This window comes from Dendrobates tinctorius, unplaced genomic scaffold, assembly GCF_039654945.1.
Source record: "Dendrobates tinctorius isolate UK_male_01 unplaced genomic scaffold, ASM3965494v1 ptg000162l, whole genome shotgun sequence".
NCBI lineage: Eukaryota > Metazoa > Chordata > Amphibia > Anura > Dendrobatidae > Dendrobates > Dendrobates tinctorius.
In genome coordinates, this window is record NW_027361829.1 from 8,692,212 (window position 1) to 8,705,056 (window position 12,845).

At 41.5% G+C, this 12,845-nt stretch overlaps 1 protein-coding gene across 5 annotated transcripts in view; it reads right to left on the reverse strand.

Moving 5' to 3' along the window:
* Positions 1 to 6,821: 6,821 nt before the first annotated feature.
* HUS1 (HUS1 checkpoint clamp component) overlaps positions 6,822 to 12,845 on the reverse strand; it is a 229,422-nt gene continuing 223,398 nt past the window's right edge. For 3 of the 5 annotated variants that reach the window (XM_073549844.1, XM_073549846.1, XM_073549848.1), the window contains 2 exons: positions 8,947 to 9,159; positions 6,822 to 7,096 (listed from right to left, as the gene is read on the reverse strand). In XM_073549844.1, coding sequence (XP_073405945.1) covers positions 8,987 to 9,159 — 173 coding nt within the window. In that variant the 3' untranslated portion in view covers positions 6,822 to 7,096; positions 8,947 to 8,986. The remainder of the gene's footprint in view (positions 7,097 to 8,946; positions 9,160 to 12,845) is intronic. The other 2 variants (XM_073549847.1, XM_073549845.1) reach the window with 1 other exon arrangement.

The following is a 12,845-nucleotide window of genomic DNA, read 5'->3' on the forward strand; positions in this document are numbered from 1 at the left end:
ACTCCAGTGGTTTCTCAGGATGCCTCTTTTAAAATTACAGATCTTATGCATAAATACAGGAATGAGTTACAGGGTAAGACTAAATTATGGTGGAATCGTTCATCCTTGGAGAATTATCAGGATAAAAAAGATCATCCCTAGAGGTTTAAGAATCCAACTTTATCTTACATATGAGCTGGGTGATCGATCCTGAATTAATTAATAAGTGGATGGCGGTAGCATCCCGTTGTTCATTTGAATTCATACAAATTTTGATTGATAAAAATACTTCTATACTGGAGACTGATAAAGAACTGGATATGACGTTTAAAACTTTGTCCAAGGATTTACCTACAGATCAATTTTCAAAATGGTCTAAGGACCTGGAATTGGAGTTAACAAAATGGGAGGATAAGGTCAGCCAGGAAAAATTGAGTAAATATCAGCAAGATGTTGCTGACTTTGATAATCAAATTTATAGATGGCAACAGAAATGCACCAAGCCAGTTCCTGGCCCAAGATCCAGGTCGGTATCTGAAGCATTGGGTACCTCTGGATTGGAAAGTGCTACATCTGCTAGTGAACTGGAATCCTCTCAGGATTTTCACCTTAGAAGTAGGGATTGGAGAAAATTTTTTCCAGAAATGTTTAACGTGCAGAAGGGATGCAGGAACAAGGATCAATTCCAGGTGATCAATTTAACACATCATATATTGACTGATGTCCAGTCTAAGCTTTTACAACAGTGAATAACTTTTTCTCCCTCATGTAAATTAGATGCGTTCACGTCCGTGAAGGAACATTTGTTCGCTAGAAAACAAATTTTGAAAAAACTTCACACTCAAAAATTGGATCCTAGTTTATGTTCTACAAATGAAGAGTGTCCTTAGAAGCTTTGATATCCTCGGAAGAGAATAGTTCCCCACAAGTACTATTCCCCAACATTTATTTTCTAAATCAAAGAAATTTCCAGCCTTGGGTCTTTGTGCCACAGTGGATGTGTTTACCAAATTGGTTTCACAGGATATTGAGAATTTAGCTAAAAATCAAAAATATCATTCTAATTTAAGTAAGGAAGAACGGTTGGCCATTACAGAACTTAAAACATGGGAGGATGTAGTATTTAAACCGGCCGACAATGGCGGTAATCTTGTGATTTGGCCTAGGGATCAATATGAACATCAGGCCAATATTCTATTAAATAATCCAGAGTGTTATCGTAAGCTTACGTTCAATCCCTTATCTTCATTTCAGGCTCTGTTAATTGATATTATGGAGAAAGCTTTTTTTGATGCAATTATATCCAAGAAACTTTTGGATCGTATCCGGGAAGATCGTCTCAGGCTCCCCACGTTTTATCTTATTCCCAAAATACTCAAGAACAGTTTAGACCCCCCGGTCGCCCGATTTTTTCGGGAATAAATTGACTGTGAATTAATCTCAGATCCTGTGGACTATTTTCTGAAGCCTCTTGTTACCAGACTACCATCATACATAAGAGCATAGGAGATACGACTTCGGCTCTTCAACGCCTGGATCAACTGTCTGGATGAAGGTATGGTCATTGCTACAGCCGACAGAATCTCTATACACTTCTATCCTTCATAAGGATGGTCTAGAGGCAGTACGCCTATTTTTGAATTCTAGTTCCCTTGATGGCTCTCTGATTTTATTTTGATTCTTTTAGAATTCTTGCTTACGCATAATGTCTTCATTTCCCTTTAATGGGAAAACGTATCTTCAGTTGCGGGGTACTGCAATGGGTGCCTCCTGTGCCCCATTTTATGCAAACCTCTTTTTAGGGGCATGGGAGAGGGATGTGTTTCAAGGTGACCTCATCCAGGGTGTGGACAATGTCCATAACTGGATGAGGTATATAAATGACATCCTCTTCCTATGGGAAGGTACCCTTGCAGACCTAGACATTTTGATGCAACATCTTAGGCTACTTTCACATTAGCGTCTTTGTGCGCTGCGCATCATGCGCAAGTAGAAACGCATGCAAAAACGCATCATGCGTTTATGCGTTTGCGTTTTTTATGCGCATTCGTTCTCTAGGTATCAAGCCAGTGTCTACATGTTTACTCGTAAAATGCATGCGTACGCAAACGCAGGCGTACGCATGTCCACGCGCATGCCTGCGTTCACATAGACTGCAATGCGTTATGACGCATTCCGTGCGCAAGCGAACGCGTGCGTTTTTTTTACACCTTTGGACGAACCCAAAAATGCAACAGGTTGCGTCTGGTGAGTCTAGACGCACACCTTGAAAAAACGCATGCACACTAAAACGCAGACGAATGCATGAAAACGCAAGACCATGCGCACGCCATGTTAAACATAGGTACACATGACGCATGCGCACGATGCGCTGCGCAAAAAAACGCTAATGTGAAACCAGCCTTAATATTAATGATCGCAACATTAGACATGCTTAAGGCTGGTCGAGACATTGACTTTTTGGACATCAAGTTAACAGTTGGAGCTGATGGACATCTTAACACAGATGTCTTCAGAAAGTCAACGGCTACCAACTCATATCTATCGGCGGATTCATCCCATCCTCGGTCTACGATTCGTGGGATCCCGATAGGTCAATTCCTTTGGATGAAACAAATATGTTCTAATTAAGATTTCTTTGAAACATAGGTAACCAATCTGACACAAATACTGATTGAAAGAGGATACAATAAAAGATCCATAAAAAGAGGCTATCTTAGGGCGGAAAAAAACACACGTGATCAATTATTGTATGGCCCACCGGCATCATCAAGACAGGATCCCTCCAATGAGGTACGTTTAAGGTTCACATATAATAGCCAGTGGAATGGGTTAAAATCCATTATTCGGAAACATTGGGAGGTGCTAAAGGTTGAACCTATGCTACGGCAGGTTTTACCATCACAACCTTCCTTTGCAGCAAGAAGAATGGCCAATTTGAGGGATCAACTGGTACATAGCCATTTTGAACCTTTGGGGAGAAATAGACAGCTAAGATCGCCAGGTTTCTTTCCCTGCGGCTTTTGCAAAGCCTGCCTTAACCATGTGAAATCGGGGATATTCACCAACCATGATGAATCTCGGTCACATGCTATACTGAAACATCTGACCTGCACTTCGCAGGGTGTGGTCTACCATGCCCGGTGTCCCTGCAAGAAAGTTTATATCGGCATGACAACTAGGGAACTAAAGGTAAGGACACGGGAACATGTTAGGGATATCGAGAAAGCCAAGAATTGTGAGGATGATTCGCCCTCAAACCGATTCCCAAACATTTTAAGACCCACCATGATTGTAATTCCAGGCTGTTGACTTGGGATCTCGCGGCGGGGATGTGACCAGGGCGGTTCTTCAGTTGGAGAGCAGGTGGATATACCACCTGGGCACAATAAGTCCTTGGGGCCTTAATGAAAATTTTGGGTTTATTGCATTCCTGCAATTGAGTTAAAATTGGCATCCTTTTTAGGGGTTCTTTTGGGGTTTTTATGAGTTGTCCTTTGTATATTCCTGTTAATGTTTTATTCATGTTTTAAATTATGTTTTTCTCTTGGGTTTATCCAGATAACTTACCTTGGAGACTTTCCTTTTTTCTCGGGTCTTTCGTTGGTGACGTTCTGGCAGTTTTTCTCTTAATGTCTGTTTGAAAATCTTTGGAATCGGAAGCATCAAGTCTACAACTTTTAAATTTGTTTTTATGACATTTGGATTTTTCATATCACGTTTTTCACAATATTTAAATAACTTATTCACGAGCAGTATTTCGTAATATTATATGTATCATGATTATGCATTTATCTTTATTATATTATTATTGTACTTTATAGTATCATGGAGATATAAATTATGTATCTTTTTGATGCATATTTTGTATGTTCTATTTGAGTTCTATATTAATGCACTGGTCGCTTTATATATATTCAATACACCTATTACTTCATATTTATTCTATTTTTATATGTACATTGTGAATGTTTGGACAAATGTTAATGAGATAAATAGTATTCTTGTCCATCTTTTGTACTTGGCACTTTTTTCTTACATTTTTATGCACTTTCTCACTTTATTCAGTTCATGACGATCAGGCACTTTTCTTATTTGTTTTTTTTATGATATACTATTTCTATCTGAATTAATTTATGGGACATATTTTGCATCTATATATATTCTTTCACTAGCTGTCACCGCTGCTCTTTCTAGTTTATATTTCACTTCCTTTCCCTTCCTTTGATACTCGCAGACTGTGTGCATGCGCGTCACGTCATCTTCCCATGTATTTCCGGAGGCGCTCCATTATGGCTCCGCTTGCGTTCCAGCATGCGGTCCAGCTAGCATAACTCCGGAAATACCGCATGCGGCGCTATGTCTGGAGTCAGACACCAGTGAGCGCTTTGCTTATTTCTATGCAGCATTCTGATTTGCCTCTGTAAGGCTAAGTACACACGCAGCGGATTGGTCTGCGGATTCTTTATCTGCGGAACCGCAGGTAAAATGACCTGCAGTTTTACCTGCGGATTGGCCTGGGGTTTTCCCTGCGGTTTATTATCTCTACAATGGAGATGGTAAACCGCAGCAGAATCCGCAGAAAAGAACTGACATGTCAATTCTTTCTGCGGATTCAAAACAGCAGCTTTTCTGCAGTTAAAAATCCACAGCATGTGCACAGCAGAATGTAAATCCCATAGGATAAAATGCTACTGTACACTGTCTGCAGAACTGCTGCAGTTCTGCTGCGGCCAAAACCGCAGCAAAAACCGCAGCGTGTGCACATAGCCTAAAGCACGCCCCTGGAAGAAGCTGTGGGCGAAACACGCGTCGGGGCGAGGGGGCACACTCGGCTCAACTTTCTGGATCACTAGCCACCTATTTCCAGGTAGATATCCATGCTGTTTCATTTCACTTAAAGACAGGGGTTATGTGATTTATGCACACTGCGTGCAGAATTATTAGGCAAGTTGTATTTGAGAGGATTCTTTTTATTATTGAAAAACAACTATGTTCTCAATCAACCCAAAAGACTCAAATATCAAAGCTTAATATTTTTGGTAGTTGGAGTGGTTTTTTTTTCTAGATTTGGCTATCTTAGGAGGATATCTGTTTGTGCAGGTAACCATTACTGTGCTGATTTATTAGGCAACTTAATAAAAACCAAATATATACCCATCTCAGTTGTTTATTTTCACTAGGTTAACCAATATAACACACAATATAGTGTGGAAAATAATGTGTGGCACGCTATCTTTAGATCACAGCGATCTGCCACATAATCCTGTGGCTTTTCCCATACCACTGTGATCTGAAGACAGCGTGCCGCACATTTTTTTCCACGCTATTCTAATTTCATGATAATTGTGGACTTCAGTATTCAGGATATACTCTACTACATACTGCATATTTTGGACACACATCCGTTCATCTCACTACATTACAGGTAGCGTGGGCGTTATACCAAATTTGGATGGCATATTGCCCTTACATTATCGAAGCGAATTCGTGATATATTTTTTTGCATGCACATACGGACAAAACAGGAGCAGTTTGTGTACTGATGAAGGCTAATTGTCTTAGCCGAAACGTTTACCTGCCTATGTGCGACTGCAAATAAATTTCTTCATCTATTGCAAAAAGTTGAGTGCCAAAATTTTCTTTATATTACAGTATAAGCTGACCCGAGTATAAGCCGAGGCAGCTAATTTTGCTACGAAAAACTGAGAAAGCTTATTGACTCGAGTATAAGCCGGTTATGTATGGTTCCCTCATCCCCATCCTGGTATGCATGGTTCCCTCATCCCCATCCTGGTATGCATGGCCATCTCATCAGTATCCTGGTATGCATGGTTCCTCATCTCTATCCTTGTATGCATTTCTCCCATGAGAAAAGCATAAAAAAAAGCCCAAAAAACATCCTACTTACCATCCCTGTGCGCCCTTGTAGCATCTTGTTCTGGTGCCCGCAGCTCCTGCGGCCGAGTGATCATGTGTGCCTGCTCATTAAGGGAATGTATATTCACCTCTTCACACCTATGGGAGCGGAGAGAGGTGAATATACATGACTCTTAAGTAGCGCACACCCATGATAGCCAGGCTGCTGCTGGAAGCCGGCGGCTGCAGCTGACACTGTGCGCGCAGTAAGAGAAATGAATATTCACTGCCAGCGCAGTGAATATTCGTTTCTCTTTAGCAGCGGGCACAGGACTTAGCAGCAACAGCCGGCTCCTACCTCATGTGATCCGCTGCTCCCCCTCTGTCTTCCTGGACAATGACTCAAGTATAAGCAGAGGTGGGTGTTTTCAGCACAAAAAAAGTGCTGAAAAACTTGGCTTATACTTGAGTATATATGGTAATTTGTTAGAATTTTGTAAATACATATGGCTTTCAACACTGCATGAATCCTTCTGGGCACGCTCTTTATCAGATTCAAACATGTGTTGACTGAGATTTGATCTTGGGTCTCTTCTACACGCTCCCAAAGTTGGTGCATACTGGTTGATTCATTTGGTTATGCATAGTTTTTTCTTCAATTCTACCCACAAGTGTTTGATTGGACTAAGGGCTAGGGACTGTGGGGACCATTCCAGAACCTCTACTTCATTATCATTAAACCATTTATTTTCCAATCTTGACAAATGCTTTGTGTTCTTGCCCTGTTGGAACACTAAGTCATCCTTTTCATTACCATAGTACTTGAGTATACGACATAACTCATCTTGTAGGATGCTCACATATAGCTCATCGAGACCACCATCGATCACTGTCAAATATCCAATACCTTTGTCAATGAAACAACCCCACATCATCAGGCTTCCTCTACTGAACTTGACATTTCATTCAATTATTAATAACTGTAAATTACAAAACCATTTATTTCCACCTTTACTGCTTGGCTAAAATGCATTCTTTATGGTGGCACAAACCCTTTAAAGTATATACAAAAAAGCCTAGTTACAAAAATGCAATGGAGCTTTCTTTTAAAACCAATGCCCACAAATAGAAGATGTATAATATAAATGAAACAATGCATATGACAGGGCATATCTTTAAGCAACAGCAGGAATGAAATACTGCAAAGACACATCATCATGTAGTAGTATAAAATGGACCATCCTCTTGTGTACAATATCTGCAAAAAAATAAAAAAAAATAAGGAAAATTATTAAATCTTAAGAATTGGCAGGTCAGTTTTCTTTGTGTAAGACAACGCCAAGGTCGTATGTCAAAAATAAACTTATTGTAAACATTTTAACTAAAAAATATGAATAATTTTAAAAAACTTCTGTCAAGTTTACTTATCAGGAAACCAGGTACTGAGACCCTCACGACCTGTTAAATAAGCACTCCCATTAACTTTTTGCCCCTAAACCTATATAAATGTTAGTGCAGTATGGCGTCACTGTGTTAACATACTCACCGACCATAGTCTTCGCCGGGATCCAGCGACGATCTAATGCTCTTCTGAGTCATGGGATGGCAATTTAGACTCAAGGTCACTCTATCCTCTATGTGTAAGCCAAAAGTCTCATTTACACGACAGCTTCTGGAGCCTCACTCGCATATAATTACATAAGCTGAAAAAAGATCTAGGTCCATCAAGTACAAACTTTCTCCACCAATTGTACATGGTGTCACTAAAATAACTATAACCCGCAAAGTTATGTGTACTGAAGAAATCATCCAGCCTTTTTTAACCCATTTATGACCTATGATGTATAGGTACCTCATAGGTCTTGTTAGGACATTATAAGGGTTAAAATGTGACTAGCAATTTCTCATTTTTACAACAAAATTGACAACTATTTTTTTTAGGGACCACTTTACATTTGAAGTGACTTTGGGGGGTCAATATGACAGAAAATACCCAAAAGTGACACCAGTCTAAAAATTGCAACCACAAAATTTGTTGTGCATTTTCTCCTGAGTACACAGATACCCTGGACGCGTGGGGAAAAGCCACTGTTTAGGCGCATGGTAGGGCTCAGAAGGGAGGAGGCACTGTTTTACTTTTTGAACGCAAAACTGGCTGGAATCGATGGCGGGTGCCATGTCACATTTTGAGACCCCCTGATGTGCCAAAACAGTGGAAAACCCCTAATTCTAACTGCAGCCCTAACCCCAACACAACCCTAATCCCATCCGTAACCCCAACCCTGGCCCCAACTCCAACCTAACACCAACCATAACTACAAAGAATGGAAAAAAATGAAAATAAAAATATTTTATTATTTTTACCTAACTAAGGGGATGACAAAGAGGGGTTTGATTTAATATTTATTTTTATTTTGATCACTGTGATAGGGTCTATCACAGTGATCAAAATGAACCAATAGAAAAATCTCCTATTGTTGCCGGGTACGAGCCGGCAGATCTTGGCGGGTACTGCACGTGACCACCATTTTCTTCCAGGAAGATGACGCCAAGGGCCTGGGTGGCGGAGAACAAGGGCCCGGGGATGATAGAGGTACCGGAGGGGCCTAGAGAAACCCCATTTCTCTCTCCTCTAGTGTGCTAGATCATATCAGAGGAGAGAGAGAAAAACTGAAAATAGAACTTTTTTTTTGCGAATATCGGCAACCACGAGACTGGGGACGGTAAAGACTGACCCGAATCATGATTTTCCAACGCTAGGGGTTGCGCTATACACTTATTTTTCAGGGTCGATAGAAAGCAGCACTGGGAAATAAGGACCTTTATCTGTTGCCATTAAAAGGCATAACGGTGGTCGTTAAGGTGTTAAGATGGTATCAATAGAATCACTAGCTCGGCGTACAAAAATTAAGCCCTCACCCAGCTTATAATCCCAAAACATGGAGCTCTCGGAAATGGCATTTAATTTTTATTTTTTACAGACTTTGGAGATTTTTTTCACCATTTAAAGGGTGTGTGCCACAATACACTTTATACCTGATTAGGAGCTTTAATCAGCAAATAGTAAAAAAAAAAATGTTAAAAGTGTATAACTTGATTAAAAAATACCTTTTTATAAGTTCCCTGATTTGCTTGTGGCCACTTCATGTCATATTAAACAGAAGAGATTGTGGGAGGGATTCAAAGAAGACTCGTGTGACTGCCGCTGCCTCTCCTCCATTGGCTCAACTGCCACTTCACTTTCTTTATAGTCACCTTCCCTACTGTAGTGGTCAAATAGTCCTCTACTACATTCCAGCTTCCCATGAATACTTTTTTTTTCTAAAAATGAGATGGGCGCTCATTATTTCAGTTTCGAAAAACACTACCCTATCTAGCTCTTAGATGTCATATGCTTAAATCTGAATCAAATAAATGTTATAAACTTTTATGCTTGTATAGACAATATAGTAACATATGTAGACGCAAAATGGGGAAATATTATGGCACAACCATCCAGGAATAAAATAAATTCTTTATTCAAACGTACAATACGTACTTTATTAAAGGTGAGGCCTCATACTGACGCGTTTCAGGTGTATACACCAGTGGACACGGCACCCTCAGGAGGGACTCCGGGCCAAATCTTCAAGCTACACATTCTCAGCGTGGTAAGCTCCTTCGTCCCTCTCCTTGCATCTCATACAAACATATATGTTTGCATACAGTATTGAGATCAATATACAGTGGGTTCGGAAAGTATTCAGACTCCTTTAAATTTTTCACTCTGTTTCATTGCAGCAATTTGGTAAATTCAAAAGAGTTCATTTTTTTTCTCATTAATGTACACTCTGCACCCCATCTTGACTGAAAAAAAACAGAAATGTACAAATATTTGCAAATTTATTAGAACAGAAAAACTGAAATATCACATGGTCATAAGTATTCAGACCCTTTGCTCATACACTCATATTTAAGTCAAATGCTGTCCATTTCATTGTGATCCTCCTTAAGATGTTTCTACTCCTTCATTGCAGTCCAGCTGTGTTTAATTAAACTGATAGGTCTTGATTTGTAAAGGCACACAAAATGCATGTCATCCCAAATGAGAATCATGAGGGCAAAGGAACTGGCCGAGGAGCTTAGAGACAGAATTGTGCCAAGGCACACATCTGGCCAAGGTTACAAAACAATTTCGGCAGTACTCAAGGTTCCTAAGAGCAAAGTGGCCTCAATAATCCTTAAATGGAAGAAGTTTGGGACCACCAGAAGTCATCCTAAACCTGGCCATCCAGCCAAACTGAGCAATCGTGGGAGAAGAGCCTTGGTGAAAGAGGAACCCCAAGATCACCGTGTCTGAACTCCACAGATGCAGTAGGGAGATGGGGGAAAGTTCCATAAAGTCAACTATCACCGCAGCCCTCCACCAGTTGGGCTTTTATGGCAGAGTGGCCTGACGGAAGCCTCTCCTCAGTGTAAGATATATGAAAACCCGCATACAGTGTGCTAAAAAACACATGAAGCACTCCCAGACTATGAGAAATAAGATTCTCTTGTGTGATGACACGAAGATAGAACTTTTTGGTGATAATTCTAAGCGGTATGTGTGGAGAAAACCAGGCACTGCTCATCACCTGCCCAATACAATCCTAACAGTGAAACATGGTGGTGGCAGCAGCATCATGCTATGGATGTGTTTTTCAGCTGCAGGGACAGGACGACTGGTTGCAATTGAAGGAATCATGAACGTGGCCAAGTACAGAGATATCCTGGATGAAAACCTCTTCCAGAGTGCTCTGGACCTCAGACTTGGCCGAAGGTTCACCTTCCAACAAGACAATGACCCTAAGCACATAGCTAAAATAATAAAGGAGCGGATTCAGAACAACTCTGTGAACATTCTTGACTGGCCCAGCCAGAGTCCTGACCTACACCCAATTGAGCATCTCTGGAGAGACCTGAAAATGGCTGTCCACCAAAGTTCACCATCCAACCTGACGAAACTGGAGAGGACTTGCAAGAAAGAATGGCAGAGGAACACCAAATCCAGGTGTGGAAAACTTGTTGCATCATTCCCAAGACGACTCATGGCTGTACTAGCTCAAAAGGGTGCGTCTACTAAATACTGAGCGAAGAGTCTGAAAACTTATGACCAAGTGATATTTCAGTTTTTCTTTTTTAAAAATTTGCAAAAACTTCTACATCTCTTTTTTTCAATCAAGATGGGGTGCAGAGTGTACATCAATGAGGAAAAAAAATGAAAGTTTTTGAATTTGCCAAATAGCTGCAATGAAACAAAGAGTGAAAAATGTAAAGGGGTCTAAAAACTTTCCGAACCCACTGTATACGAGTGTGTATGTGTAATATATTATACATTTACACACACACTTATCCGATTATGCTGAATTCACACATTCACATTTTAAAAATCTGCACCATGTCAGTTGCGTTAAATTCTTTATGCTTTAACACTTTACTGACATCCGCCGTACATATATGGTGCAAGTTGGAAGTAGGTGTATGGAGTGGGTCCACAGGGTGAGATCGCCCCATTCTCAGCAGGTAACAGCTGTATATTACAGCCAGAACTTGCCTTTAAAAACCACGGTTGGCGCAGAGCTCTGTCTGTGATTGCTAACCTGTTAGGCCGGCGTCACACTAGCGAGAAATATGGACGAGTGCTATGCGAGAAAAAAATCGCATAGCACTCGGACCAATGTTAATCTACGGGGCAGCTCTCATCAGCCAATTTTTTCTCAGCCGCATTATACGGGCTAAGAAAATCGCAGCATGCTGCGATTGTCAGCGTATTACACTCGTAATATGCCAATGCAAATCTATGGGGGCGAGAAAACTACGGATTACACACGGACCAGGACGTGTGACTTGCGAGAAATACACACCGGTGTCCTTTACCAAAAGCTGGCAATTCATTTTGCTTTACAGTAAAAGCACACTGACATGTTTAATAAAGAATAGAAAGAATAGATATATACATATATACTGTATATACCGTATATACTTGTGTATAAGCCGAGATTTTCAGCCCATTTTTTTGGGCTGAAAGTCCCCCTCTCGGCTTATACACGAGTCAAATACCTAGGGGTCGGCGGGAGAGGGTGTGTCAGAGATCACACTTACCCCCACGGCGCGGTCTCTGCAGCCCCCCCGCTTCTCCACGGTCTCCCTTCCTGCCTTCAGCGGTCAAGTGGTACTGCTTATAAAACTCATGAATATGTGCATATTCATGAGTGTAATGAGCGGTATCACGTGACCGCTGAAGGCAGGAAGGGAGACCGTGGAGAATTGGGGCTGCAGAGACCGTGCCAGGCGGGGGTAAGTATAGCGATATTCACCTGTCCGGGGTCGATCGCTGCTCACCGCTGTCTGCTGCGTCAGTGACGTTTAGCCAGAAGAGGGCGCGATGACATGGTTAGTGCACGCTGCACCCTCTGCTGGCCGAACAGTCATTGACACATGAAGCAGCAGACAGAGGTGAGCAGCGATCGACCCCGGACAGGTAAATATCTCAGGCGCCGGGTCCTGAGCAGGAGAGGTGAGTATGGCATTTTTTTTGCAGCAGCATATGGGGGCATAATATATGGAGAATCTTATGGGGGCAGCATATGGGGGCATATTCTATGGGGCAGCATATGGGGGCATAGTCTATGGAGCAGCATATGGGGGCATAGTCTATGGAACAGCATATGGGGGCATATTCTATGGAGCAGCATATGGTGGCATAGTCTATGGAGCAGCATATGAGGGCATAGACTATGGACCAGCATATGGGGGCAGCTTATGGGGGGCATATTCTATGGAGCAGCATATGGGGGCAGCATATGGGGGCATAATCTATGGAGCAGCATTTGGGGGCATATCCTATGGGGCAGCATATGGGGGCATAGTCTATGGGGCAGCATATGGGGGCATATTCTATGGGGCAGCATATGCGGGCATATTCTATGGGGCAGCATATGAGGGCATAATCTATGGGGCAGCATATGAGGGCATAATCTATGGAGCAT